Here is a 14,016-nt window from a genome sequence, read left to right on the forward strand (position 1 = left end):
CATGCAACTCCTTTTCTATGCAAACTACAGCAGAGATGGCCAAAGGGCTGTAGGAAACGTGGCCAAGTAGAATTGCATGATCATGGCAGAAAGGGAGAGGAAATGAAAGTTTGGCTTTGAATTTTGTCCAGTTACAATATAGCAAACAAACAAACAAGGTAGCCTCTGGCTCCCGCCTCTGTGCCAGCCTCACACACAGACCTGCATCACCTGCAGTGATCTATTTTTGCCAGCTGCTGAGAAGTTTTACTAACCATTTTATAGATGGGATTGCTTTCCTCTTTTCTTCTGCCCAGGAAACCTGAGAGTAGAAGCTGCAAGAGTCCTTGGAGAGGGAGAGAGCACGAAAACATGGGAAAAAATTAATCTCAATGGAAATCCTTGACTAATTGACAGGTTGGAGTAAGAATGACCATAGACCCCAAACTATGCCAGGCAACCAGCCTGCTCCAGGCACTGCAAGCTCACTCAGCCAGCCACATGCCTGGCTGTTTTCCTCTGCCAGCTTTACAAGGCCTAATTAGCTTTGTTCCTATTGTTTGTAATTACAAAAGCAAACAGCCCTTGGAGAGTGAGAGACTAGAGGAGGCAGCTCCTTGACTGAGCTTAAGAAAATGTTTTAAATACAGTTTGCCTCTCATCACAAGTACTTAAAAATATGAAAGGGGTGAACTCAAAACCCTGATGAACAGAAAAAGGTTTCCAGGGTAGGTAGAAGCAGGGGGATGGAGCTTTGCTGTCCTGGGGAGGTATTGGTGGGAGGTTAGAAGACCCCATGCCCAACAGGAACCATTCTCTACCTGGCCTGCAAAAAAAAAAAAAAAAAGGTTCTGCTGTCACAACAGAAGCACAGTACGCTCCCTGAAGGGCCTTAGAGTGAGATGAAGGAGTGACACATGGATCAGCAGGACTCTCCCTTGCTCTGAAGGCAGAGCACTTCTCCTGGGAACACCTTGGCTCTGTGCCCCATCCCTTCCCCATTCCTGCAGCTCCCACTCCCCTGCCAGGGACAGTCTGCCTGCCCCCTGCCCCTTCCTGCTCCACCCAGGGTGCAGCCTGCCTTGCTGAGGAGCAGAGCAGACCTTCTGGTTCCTGGGCTGCAATCGGAGCAATTACTGGGTGAGTTTCTGCCAGAGGCCACAACTGCCTGACTCACTGCAGAAGATCTGTCCCCACCTATGTCTGCTGTAGATACACACAGCTAAACAAGCTCCATCCTGGCAGGCAGGCTCCCAAAAGCCCAAGTCCCACTCTTCACTTCCACATGCACTGTTCCAAGTTCTGCTCAAAAACAAGAAATGAAGTAATAGTCTGATTTTCCTTAAAAAAGTCCATTTATTGAAATTGTTTAAACACTTTGTACAAGTTCCCAGTACAAGCATCTGCTCCCTGGCTCAGGGTTAATGCAAATACAAAAGCACAGACTTCAGCAGCTCTTTAATGTGACCTGAGCTGCCACCTCCCAAGACAAGAGGTCTCCCTAGGCAGCTGCTGTGCACAGGCAATTCCCCGTGGAGAAGGGGAAGCCACATGGCCCAGCTCCAAGTACAGGCCAACAGCAACTGGAGCCTGAAGCAAATGCTCTGCTTGGTTTCTTTTAGTAACTTTATGCTGCAGGAGTCAGGTACAGAGGTACAAGGCTTGTACAGACCACCAACGTGGTATACAGCTCAGCCAGAGGCTCTCCCTGTCTACAGTAGGAAATCAAGAGATCTGATGCCTCTGAACATATACACAATTATAAAGCCTGGTCAGAAGCACCAGTTTCCTTCCATACAAAAAGGCTGAGCTTTGGAGAAGTGGCACCATCCCTCTAGGAATCACAAGACTTAACTCCCAGTGTCAGCCAACAGCAAGTGACTGAGTGGGTGTTTCGGGGAAAGGGGTGGGAACTTCTGATGAACAGCATTATTACTTTTTTAGATTTGATTTACTATGTAAGGATGGCTATATCTTTAAAATGTTTGTTTTTTCCTCTTTGGTGAGCTTGGATTACAAGCAAATGCCATAACCTTGGGTCAGTTTTCTTGGAATTTGCCTTCATATCATCACTGAAAGTGTTTACAAGAAATAGACAGGATGGAATGGCAGTGTGTGAGGTATCCTTGGGGAAACATCAGGGAGTGGCAGTGCATTCAGTTTGGTTTAACACAGCTAGCTGCATCAGGCAAACAGAGATTGGGAAACTAAGCCCAATGAGAAAGCCTTGAGGAAAGAGAAGAGTGTAAAAGGTGACCTGTAACATACATGGGGATAAAGCTTCAAGCTCAGCTGCCAGGATGGGAACATGGAGAAACAGTCACTGGCAGCACTTGGTGTCTAAGGAACAGCCACAGCCTCACCAGAGACACAGTGAAAACAGAAGGCAATCCTTTTCCTTGAGCTCTTCCCTGGCACCAGGGAAACCTGCAGATGCTTTGGGAGTCTGATAACTTCTGTGGTCTCTACCTTACACTGCATCTTCCATTAGTCAACAGCATGTGGACAGACAGTGTGGATTTCCACTTAAGCCACAGCAATTTGTTTCTGACCCTTTGTCTGCATGGAAAGGAGGGTGCTGAAGATGATGCCAATAAGACAGTACAAGAGCATTTTACACCTCTTCAAACATTCTTACATGTAAAGCCTTTTCCCCAAAATTATGTTTCCCCTTAAGCTATTGGTTTCATCATTCTGTATATATGTTCCTTTAATTTCTACACACACCACACTGGGCTCTAACTTAATGGGATATGGGACTGAATTGTTACCATCTATTTAAAAAAAAATAAAAACAACCAACTAAAAAAAGCACCAACATCCGTCTATAAAAACAGTATCATTTTCCCTTTTACTCCCAAATACTAAACTTAACCCAAGCTTGGAGGTTTCATCTTTCCAGTGGCAATACCTATGAATCTAGGCTAGCCTTCCTCCATGGGCTGGGAGAGAAAGGAGAAGTTACGTCCAGTAGCAAAGAGGATTACAAAAATATACACATTTTTGGGAGAAGAGGAAGGCAGAACCTAGAGCTTGGACTCTGCTCAGGACAGTGGCATTGTAGTGTCCTCTCCAAAATGCTTTCACTACCAGTGCTGGTGGCTCCTCTTCTTTGTTTCATTATACATAATCCTTCCCTGTGGAGGAGGCATTTTTTGGGTAGCCTCGGGTAGGTGGATATGAAGTTTCTCTCCGTGGACAGGAGCAGCAGAGGAAGGATCCCCCCAGTATGGCCAGAGATGAAGCTGCCCAGCCAATGAAGAGAGCTGACCCAAACTCAAATCTGGAGAAGAAAGAAGGGAGAAAGTGAGAATCACTGTAATCCAGAGGTATCACTTGTAGTTATACATCACACAAAGCAGGAGGAAGCAGAAACTGGGATGGATGTGGCTTCTTACAAGGCAGCAGAGCTTGGAGCAGTCAGGCTTTGTTGACCCTCAAAGCTCAAAGCTGGGTTTCTCCAGTATTTTGGGTCACCCCCAACAGCTGCAGACCAAGCTCTGTGCAAACCAGGCCTTTAGCATGTAGTGGGGCAACAATCACAGAAGTCCCACCCATGAGATCTCTGGCAGTGATGTTACCTTAAAGCCAAGACCTAAGAGCTACTTGTGGACAATGAGGTCTGGTCCCAGCTCTTTCCGCACAGCCTGAAGACAGCCCAGCTAGTTCAGAAAATTCCTTTCTTTGTTTTGAGTAACTGCTACCCAAACCTAAGCCCTGTATGTCATGGTAAACTATAGTGTGTTATACCAAGTGGGTCAGTACCTGGTGTTGACGGGGGTGAAAGGGTCATAAAAGGCCCGAGCCACTCTGTTCCCATACCACGAGGTGGCCACCAGTGCTGCCAGACCTGCACACAAAGAGAACATAATGTCATGGCTTAAGAAAAAACAATCAGCAAAATCACTGCAAAAATAAGGATGCAGCAGAATCAGCATCTGGAGTAAAGCTGAGCTGCTGCTATCCTGGAAGTTCTGAGCTGTTCCATTTAGTGCTGGTTGAGAGAGAAGTTAAGAACGGATTCGAGGCTTCCCACAGTTACACTGCAGCAAAGGCAGGACTGCTCTGCTGACAGCCTTTTCTCACTGCAGCAGGGTCAAACCCAGCTCTGCCAACACATATGGAAAGCATGAAGTCCATGTGGAGATTGTAATGCCAGTGCCAAGGTGCCTCAGGTAACCTGAACCAAAGTCCTCTAAGGAGTTCCCAGACCAGAATGTTCTAGGAGCAACACATCAAGCCCTCCCACATCCTGCACAGGATATATGCCACCTAGGAAACAGCACATTCAACACTCAACACATCTGTATGATACCAACCTGAAATGATGAAGATCACCCCACCAAAGACAGCCATCCTCATCTTCTTCACCTGGTCATCTTCCATGCACTTCATGCATTTCATGCCGGTCACAGCAACAAACATTCCAACGAGCCCCAGAAGTATTGAAGCCACCATCAAAGCCCTTGTGGCCTGCAGACTGCCTGGAAGACAATAGGATTTGAGTTACCCACAAAGTAAACGTGAGATACAAATCAAAATTCAAATTACTGGGCTCAACAATCTTCTATCTAAATATTCCTGCTCCCTAATACACAGGATACAGCCAAGCAAGACATTCCTTCTCAGCTTTAGTCTCAAGGCTGCCATGCATCAGGATCAGAGGGCTCTCTGCCTCTTCTAAAATGCATGGCAAACAAGGGCATGCAGCGGCCTTTTGCAGGAAATGACCTGGGAATTGCCCTCAGACATCTTTTGTTCCTTGATCATTTGAATCCCAATTGGAAGGACATATCTGTTTATCAAAAGAAGTATTTAGATTTAGGCTCTACCTTGACAAAGTACTTAAGCACATGTTTTAATATGAATAGTGACATACATATGAATAGTGCCACAGCAGACAGCGAGGCCCATTTACTGGTCAACACTTCCAAAACCTGTCTTTTATACAAATAACTCAGTGCTGATTTAGATGTTTTTTTTGTGCTACATCCTCGGTTTGAGTTCCGGGAGAGTACAAAAATACAACTGCAAAAGAAATAGGACTTTCCCAGACAATTGAAAAATACCTTGTTTTCTTTTCTACATAAAATATTTAGCTTAATTGACTCAAAGATATTCAAATGCTTTAAGAGCTTCTTGTGCTTTTGAAGAGTTGAAGCAGAGGGTGATGCCTCCTATAGTGAGTTCTCAGCAGACAGACTTGTTGTACCTCGGGATTTGGTTTTCATATCGAGTCATCTGAAGGCATGAAGACACACTAACTCTACGAGAATGTGAGCTACTGAACTTACATTTTCTTGGTACCAAAAAAAGGTAGAAATGTAAATTAAGTCATTACTAAAAAAGCCCTCAGGAGACAAAACACCTGACTAGCAGTGAAATAAGAGCCTGAGCTTCATTGTCTGGCAAATCAGGTTTGTTTGAACAGAATGAATTTTCATACACAGCCCTGTAAAGCCCTGAGAACAAACAGGGCTGGTTAATAAAATGAATAAGCTCCAAGGAGCACGCTGTAGCCAAGGCACAGGTGTCCCCTGACACAGAATCTCAGGTCTGGAGCTCACCCCCCAAAACACCCTGACTGCATCCTGGAAAAGCTCTGCAAAGCATTTCAGACTTGAACTGCAAGATTTAAGCCTGCAACAGAGCACATGTACACTCAGGGCTGGCAGGGTGAGCCCATCTGAGTCCCTGCCCCAGCAATGGGCTCTGTGGCGCGATCTGAAACTCAGAGCTCAGACTGGCACTGGCCAGGAGGAGAGCAAAGCCACACAGCCATCCTCTGCAGCTTCTTTACTACACTTTGTCCCACAGAACTGCTTGTGCAGGAAAATTCCTGTGACCCATACCAACACCAGGCTCTAATTGTGCTCTAAAACAGATCTGGATCTGCCCCTGCACACACAACCTTATTGTTCTGTAAACACATTATGAAACCAGTTACAAACAGCACAACAAAGACAATCAGAGCAACAGGAAGAAATACACTTTCATAAGATGAGTGTTGGCTTTCTTGGGAAAAATTCCTCAATCAGCTTGGCTAATATCATCTCTCACTTCCTTCAAAGGGGAAGGTGACACACCTCCACACCACCCATGTTTAATCAAAGCCCATCTGCTGCATGTACAGAAACCCATTAGCAAAGCCAGTTGTCACTTTAGCATAAATCACCACTGCACTATTCAAACTCGTTTTTAATTGATTTATCTCCAGTGTCAGAGATTACACTCCAAAAGTAATTTCTACCTTACAAAAGTGATGCCAGTGTTCAGAAAGGCTTCAGCTGACAGGTTGCCACCCAGGCAACCAACTCAGCTGCCTTACATTTAAGGCTAAATTGTGCCCTACAGCAGAAGCTCTAGAGAGGCTCATGGCCGAGGTACCAGTTTGAACCAGGCATGGGAAACCGTATGTTCTGCAGAGATACAAAACCTGTTTTATCAAGACTACACTAAGTTTGGCTCAGTCTTGCTGCAGAAGAAATTACTTTATAGGAGAGGGTTTTGAAAGAGTTCTTTCATGAAGCTCAAAATAGGCAATGCTATCTCTAAAAATTAGAAAAACAGTTATAAGACTGGAAAGAAACATTTCACCTTCGCACACAGTGCCAAAGGACAAACACAGGAAAATGCTGGAAAAGGTTTCTATGACCTCTAAAAACCCAACTACGAAACACACCAAAATCTCAATATGTGTAAGTATTAACTGGATGCATGCCACAACAGCTTTGCAGAAGCAGCTGAACAAAATACAGCATTGTGAGCACTCCCCAGGGCTGCCCACTCTCAGCAGACGCTGCTGGGACAACTCCCGGTGCCCTCGCCCCCTCCTCATGCATGGCTCACAAAGGGACAGAAACATGCAGGAAACTTGCAGTGGGACAGCAGAACAGGTCCTGCCTTTGCAGAACATTCTGTTCCTTTGTCCCAAGAAGCTGCAATGTGACATGGCTGTGTTAGCCAAGCGTCCTCCACCTGCCCTGTGCTCCCAGCACAGCGCTTTTGTCCTCCTACCACTTTTGCAATGTGTGCAGTGCAGTGGCCACAGTTAATCATCATACAAGCTCCAGTCAGTAACTACACATTAACAGACACGCTGTCAATGGAAGCTGCACATCCAGGAGCTGGGAAAGCTACTTTAATAATAGTTCTGTTGTTCACACGGGCCTTTCCAGATGCTTTAAAAATCAAAAATTATACAAGTACAATATTGTCTCAACCTGCTAAACAAGACAGGCTGCTGACAGCAAGTAGAAGTAATCCACAGCAATTTAACTTTACAACTTCTACCATATTAGAGGGAAAACAGGATTTCCCCCACACTCCTTGCTGCTGCAACTGTCTCACCCTCACCAACAGGAAAACCCAGGCAGTCTTGGGAGCCCTTGGGGAAAAAAACAGTCCTACACAAGGTGAGACAAAGTGTCCTGGCACCAAACAAGAGCTGTCAGATGGCAAGAGTATTTTGTAAATACAAACCAGTATTCACTCTGAAGCCAAGCCTTTTGATTGCTGGTTAACAATGAGAGACATGGTCTGAAAGTGCTATAGCAACAAAGCAAGAACTGAAGAACAGAGGCTTAAAATGTCTGATGACAATTAATAACAAGTGTGCATTCTACAGGGCATAAAAAAACCCAAAGTCCACAAACATGCAGCTGCAGCTCACACCTGTTTCACAAAATAAACCCCACATCTTTTAAAAAAAAACCTAACAAACCATTCAAATTATTGTTAGTGGTTTTGGACATGAACAACCTTATTCAGTTTATCTGAGGCCTAAGTAATATGCTTTCCTTCCCACAACTATCATTAACTGAGACATAAGTAATTGCTGGTAACTGCTTAGTTATATAAAAAATACTTCAGTACTTCACCTGCAGATGTTTGAAGGTTTTCTCTATCATTGCATTTCCTTATTCAATCTGCTTATGTCATTTATATTACAGAAAAACTGTTGGGAAAGTGCCATGGGATTTTTGTAATGCCTGTTTGTAAGGCAAAATTGCTGTAATGGCTTTGTGTGCAGATTATTCTCTGATAGAGATGCTCATCAACTGCCTTAATTTAAAATAAGGACTTTTCCTTCCCTTCCCATGGGCCTTCATCCAACTAACTGATGACAAAATACAGGTGAAACAGATGCTGTGCAGTTCCCTCTAATCCTTGTAAGGGAAGTTCCCCAGGAGTTACAAGCACCCCTGCAGTATCGGAAGCATGTTCCACTGTTCAGCCTTCCCACCGGGGTTTCGTGAAAGCAAGGAGCGAGAGCTGAGGTCCTGCCGGTCTACCCTGCCACAATGTGAAAGTTACTTTAGTGCAGCAGACAGGGGACTGAAGACCTAAGCAAGCAGTAACAGCTTCAGAGGTGGCCAGCAAAAATCTCTCACACTTTGAAGTTGTTCTCACTGCACCTAAAAGCTGCTAATGGCTTGGAAGCTTTCAACCCCCTCACCAGGGCCTGCAAAGGCCCACCTTGCATACCCATCAGCATCAGAATACAGTCTGGACACTTTCAAAGTACCGCCCTACAAGTCTAAAAGACCATACCGAGGTATCCAGGCAGGACAGGGACTCTGGGTCTTTTTTTTTTTTTTTTTTTTTTTTTAAAAAATGGGAAGGGTCGGAACTCCCTACTGCATGTCCAGTGCACAAGAGGCAAGTTCAGGAGGTAACAGTGGCCTTGTACTCTGCATATCTGAGAGCAAGCAAGGTTCAATGCCCTCCTACCCTCACTGACAAATACAGATGGGTAGTAAGACAAGCATGGTAACCACCATTTCCAGATTCCTGGTCAGAGGAGACTGGGCAGCCTGCTTTCCCACAAAGCCTGGAAATTCCCTTGCCAAGAGATTTAGTAACACATAGTAACTAACACCAGCTACTAAAAGCTGCTTAGAAGCTGCTTGTAGAGCAATAAAGCCAGTGCATTGCAACAGACTCCCATCCATCCCCTCCTGCAGACACACCAGGGCACTGCACAGAACAGCCTCGGTGGCATTCCAAGGAACCCTCTACCTTCTCAAAGCCGGCACAAGTGAGACTGTTTTATCACTCAATCACAATTTTTCATCAGGAAGGAACAAAGATTGAGAAACACAGTAGCAAATTAACCCTTAACCCACATGAAAGCACAGATACCAGCAGGTTCTACCTGCTTAATCAAGATCTTAAGATGAAGAATTGGACACATGTCCGTCATGCTTTGTCCCTCCCTGAGCCACCATTCCAACTCCCCTACCACCAGAACTGAGCAGCAGTAACCTGAGCATGAACTGTTCCTTCCCCCCACCCATTCTCTTCCCCAGCTCCTGGAACAGGCTCAGCCAGGCTGGTAAAGGTGTAGGAGGGAGGATTTCACATTTCAGCCATGTTGCTTGACCCAGAGGGCATTCAAAACCTTGTTTATTTTCTGGGCTAGGGCACAAAGGCTCATTGTAGATGTACTAGGTTTGGTGATGAAGTGATAGATGAGTCTCAGCTTGTCTCAAGCACAGAACCTCTCCCAGCAAAATCAAACAGGTCGATGAGTATCTTCAGCCAAAACAGCCTAGACAGGATCCAGAACAACATCTGTCCTGAACAGGAGAATGTGGTTAGGTGGGGCTGGAAACTTTCAGAGACAGGTACCAGGAGCCCTACTCCCTCCTGTCTGAGACCATCCCCCTGAGACCCCGAGGAGCACAAAGCTGGGCTAAGCTCCATGGACCATGCTGGAGGGCCACAAGAACAATGCTGAGGCTGTGCAACAAAGCCTCGTTGCAAGGGTGGCATTTGCTGCCTCTATGTCTGCGTGTGGCCACGCACTGCTTTTCACGTAAGCCAGCAAAACGCAGCCTTTCTGTTGCCTGAATAGGAGCAGTGACATAAGCCCTCAGCTGAACACAGCTGCGGGAGGAGTGCCAGCACGGGTGCACTCCAGCAGTGTGCCCACTCGGCAAGCTGGAGGCCCCTCGGTTGGCTAATGGTGCTCATCAGCTTGTGCCAACCCCATCTCTGCCTTGCAGCCAAGCACTGACACATCCAGAGCAATGGCAACAGCCACCAGTGTTCCAAAACTTGCTGGCAAAGCCTTCCAGCATTCCCACAAACACGAGTTACTGCAGGTTCAAGAAGGTTCAGTCCTTTCTACAGGGACAAAGTAATTACAGATCTGAGCCTCTCCCATCAGTGCATGTGGCTCTGCCATGTGGCTCAGAGCACCTGGGGCATATGAAGCCCTGGCAGCAAAGGTGGCCAGGCAGAAGTTCTGCCCACACGGCTGTGCCACCCTCACCAGGACAATGATGAATGCAGTAAGGGAGCTCTCCACCGCACCTGTCCCGGGGTGTGGCTGTTGAATTGGGTAGAAACGGTTTGGGGGTTTTGACTGGGTTTTTTTGGCACCTCCACCCAAACCAGAACTGCTCGTCCCGACCAAGGCCTATGTGACTGCAAGACCTTGAAGGGACACCAGGAGGGAAAACGAAAGATAAGGTGTATGTCTCCAGGCATGACCTGCCTAAAAGAGGGAAAGGCACAGCCTAAGCAAGCTGAGGGAGCACAAGAACGAGGAGCCCTTTTGCCAGCAGCCCTCACTGATTTTCCCCATGAGGATAACATACCCTATATGATCTCCCTGTTATTTGAGAATTCTCAGGTATACCGTCCTGCAGAGCTGGGCGAGAACAGAAAAGGCCGCCACAAGCTCAGCCTGGGTCCCTGTCACTCCCACCCCTGAAAGAGAACCTGTATTGTTCGCCGGACAAAGGTGAGGGGAGCAGCTGGTTTCGGCGATCAGCCATGAATGGCCAGGTCAGGAAGGCCTGGGGCAGTTTTTGGGGAGCCTGTTCAAGGCAGGTCCATTTACAGCACAATAGGCTGCACACAGCCCCCGAGGCAAGGTTACCTTTCGCAAGCCATCCAGGGGGTGGATGGAGATTCCTCACCCACTGCTGGCATCTTCGCCCCCCACCCCCCGTGAGAGATAAGCGGATTGAAGCTGAGCTGACACATAATTAGCACCCCCGAGCACTCCGGCCCTGCCCCGATCGGCACAGCCCCGCTCCCTGCGAGTGCCGAGCGGGTGCGCAGCGCTCCCGACGGGCGCTCCCGCACCTCCCCGGCTGCGGGGCCCGCGGGGCTTTGGGGCACGGGGACAGCGGGGACAGATGTGGGCTGGCTGCGAAGGTGGGTCCGGCTTCACCGCGTCACACACGGGAAGGGCTGGTGGCAATCGGACTCGGGGACACTCCCCGCGGACTCCGTTTACGTGAAACTGCCTGCTCATTCTTTTGGGAAAGAGAAGGTGACCAAGGTGGCAATTATTATTTTATTAATTAGGGAGGGATGAGGGTGTTCCAGGACTCGAGATGAGACAAGGGGTATTGAGAAAGCAGTACATTTGTTTTAACCCCTTTCGGTGTCAGCCTAAGTTAACTGCCCCAGCGCTCTAGAAACAGCCCTCTCTGAAGCTCCAGCTCGGCTTGAGCACCCGAATGACCCCCAGCCAGGCTGATACCCCAGTGCCACCCCGGCCGGCCGGGGCTGATGCCCCAGTGCCACCCCGGCCGGCCGGGCTGCAGCTCCTGCCTGCACGACATGGTTTCCTCCGTCCCAGGACAAGATAAGAGACCCAAAGATTATCTTGGCATACTGGTCTGCCTGAAAACTCCAGGCAGTGCTGCCTGGGCAGGAGGCCAGCTCACCTGCCAGCTCTCAGCTTAAAAGCCCCACGGGAGCAGCAGCGGCTTTCCCAGAGAACAAAAGACCAAAACAGTCAAAGGCAAACAGGACCCGTGCTCCAAAAGCCCACTCCGGCCACGCTGCTGAGCTCTGCTGCCGCTCAGCCGTGCCCAGCGAGGGCAGCCCAATTCCCGGCTGGACCGCCACAGCCAAAAGCTCTTGTTCGCAAACACGGCGCTTTCCGGAACGCACGTACAGAATCTCACCCTTCCTCACCCCGGGACATTTTTTGGGGGGACGGGCAGGGGGACGCGGGCCAGCTCCGGCTCCTGCCCCAGCACTGCCCCTGGATCGCCCCCGCTCCCCTCCGGGAGGCGGCACTGCCGAGGGTGCCCCGAAGGACCGCCACCGCGGACTGACCCTCAGCTCCGGCGGGGAGCCCCAGGAGACACGCATCCGACCCCCGACAGGATGAGGGGTCATGAAAGAGATGGGGGACCCCGAGCCCTGCACCTTCAACCCTGAAGGGACAGGCTGAGTAAATTCACCGGGACAGAGACCATGAGACCCGACAGCAGCGGCATCCCCAACGCGACAGGCACCCGGGCGGGACGGCCATGGAGACAGGACACTGGACGTGCAATAGGACAGGCAAACCCAGTCCAAATAGTTCAGCCTGAACTTCGGCGCGGGGAAGTGACCCTGCGGGACTGTCCCCTCCGCCCCGAAGCCAGAGCCGCTGGGACGGAGGGGACAGCCCCGACGGGACGGACACCCCGGCGCCCTCAGCACCTCCCAGCCCCAGCTTACCCTCCAGCTTGAGCAGCGAGTCGTACACCTTGCACTGGATCTGCCCCGTGCTCTGCATGGCGCACGACATCCACAGCCCCTCGTAGAGCGCCTGGGCCGTGACGATGTTGTCCCCCGCGTAGGATGCCATCTTCCACTGGGGCATGGCGGTGCTGATGATGATGCCGATCCAGCCGAGGAAGGCCATGACGAAGCCCAGGAGCTGCAGCCCTCCGCTGGCCATGTCTGCGGCCCGGGGGGGGACGGTGGCGCTGAGGGGACGGCGGGCGCGCGCTGCTCTGCCGCCCGCGCGCCGCCCCGCGCGCCTCTTGAACCCGCGCCGAGCGCCCCGCGGGGGCCGCGCAGCCCCGGCCGCGGCCTGGAGTGAGGGACGGGCCTCCCTCAGGGCTGGGGAGCCCCCCGCGCCGCCCTGCCCACGCAGGGATGAGCCCTTCTGTCCCTGCCTCGGCACCCCGGGGTGTTTTGGCACCTCGAAAGGGTGGCCTGGTTGTGCCCCCTCCTCGAGCTGAGGGTGCTGAGGGCGCGGAGCCCTGCTCGCCTTCCTTGGGACTGGCAGCCCGCTGCTGTCCTTCACCCGCTGGAGCTTTACAGCTCTGCCTCCGTCCTTCCCGGAGCCAGCACAGTGGGCAGGGGATTGGGGACCGGGCTGTGCCATCTCCACCTGTCCTGTGTGTGTGACCCCCTGCCCCAGCCCCCTCAGTGCCGCCAGACAATTTCCCCCCGGCACATTCGCTGCCTGGACGCACAGCACACATGGGATAACCACTACAGAGGAGGCAGCAGAGCAGCCACGGGAATTATGAGTACTCTGATTTTGAAGGGCTTTCAGAGAGGCAGCTGTGCAAACACTCATCATTCACGAACAAATCCAAACTTTTGAACCCACCGTTTTAATAAGGACAGTACACCTCTGCACTACTGGGAGAAATTTCACTTCAGTGATTTGCTAGGGTCTGTTGAACCAGGGGATTACAGACCAGGAAGGAGTGTCCTCTGTCTTGGGTGTGTGTTTGTCCAGTTACTGTAGTTTCCCTTTCTCCTGCACGAATATTTGAATATTGACGCAGCCGGGCTCATAGCAGGCAAAGTGAGGAAATGATGTCTCCTTTAGACGGCACAGCGTGGGCTGGGTGGTGCTGCCCGCCCTCACCACAGGCTGGACAGAGGGGTCCTTCAGCCTGGACCTGCTGTAATCCCAAACTCTGAGATAAACAGGTGATAATTCCTGATAAAGGTCCTGCTGGAGGTAGGGATGGGGTTGCATTGTTTTGACACCGTGTTTTGCTGCATTCTGATGACTTAGGAGATTTTGCTGGAGCTGCTTCCTGAGATTTGCAAACAGACAAACAAACAGACTCGTGATTACCTGACCTGTCCTGTGCAATGTTGGGGGGGGTCAAAGGGGAGAAAAGCCACTGCAATCTTGCTCCACCGGCCAGAGACAAAGCAAAGCTGCTTTGCTCTGAAAACACTTGTGGCTGCAGGTCCCCAGTGTCCAGGCAGCAGTGCTGGTGTGATGAAATCCACCCCAGCTGCCTGGTAGCAAACTTTTCCAGTTAT

General features: G+C 49.9%; 1 protein-coding gene across 1 annotated transcript; it reads right to left on the reverse strand.

Annotated features, from left to right (window-relative positions):
- Positions 1–1,315: 1,315 nt before the first annotated feature.
- Positions 1,316–12,688, reverse strand: CLDN1 (claudin 1). The gene is made up of 4 exons (XM_039713774.1): positions 12,457–12,688; positions 4,299–4,463; positions 3,745–3,829; positions 1,316–3,262 (listed from the first exon to the last, which is right to left on the reverse strand). Exons 1-4 carry the CDS (start codon positions 12,677–12,679, stop codon positions 3,100–3,102), a joined length of 636 nt encoding a protein of 211 aa, XP_039569708.1. The 5' UTR covers positions 12,680–12,688; the 3' UTR covers positions 1,316–3,099.
- Between the last annotated feature and the right edge of the window lie 1,328 nt (positions 12,689–14,016).

This window comes from Passer montanus, unplaced genomic scaffold, assembly GCF_014805655.1.
Source record: "Passer montanus isolate IOZ18808 unplaced genomic scaffold, ASM1480565v1 scaffold29, whole genome shotgun sequence".
Classification (NCBI taxonomy): Eukaryota; Metazoa; Chordata; class Aves; order Passeriformes; family Passeridae; genus Passer; species Passer montanus.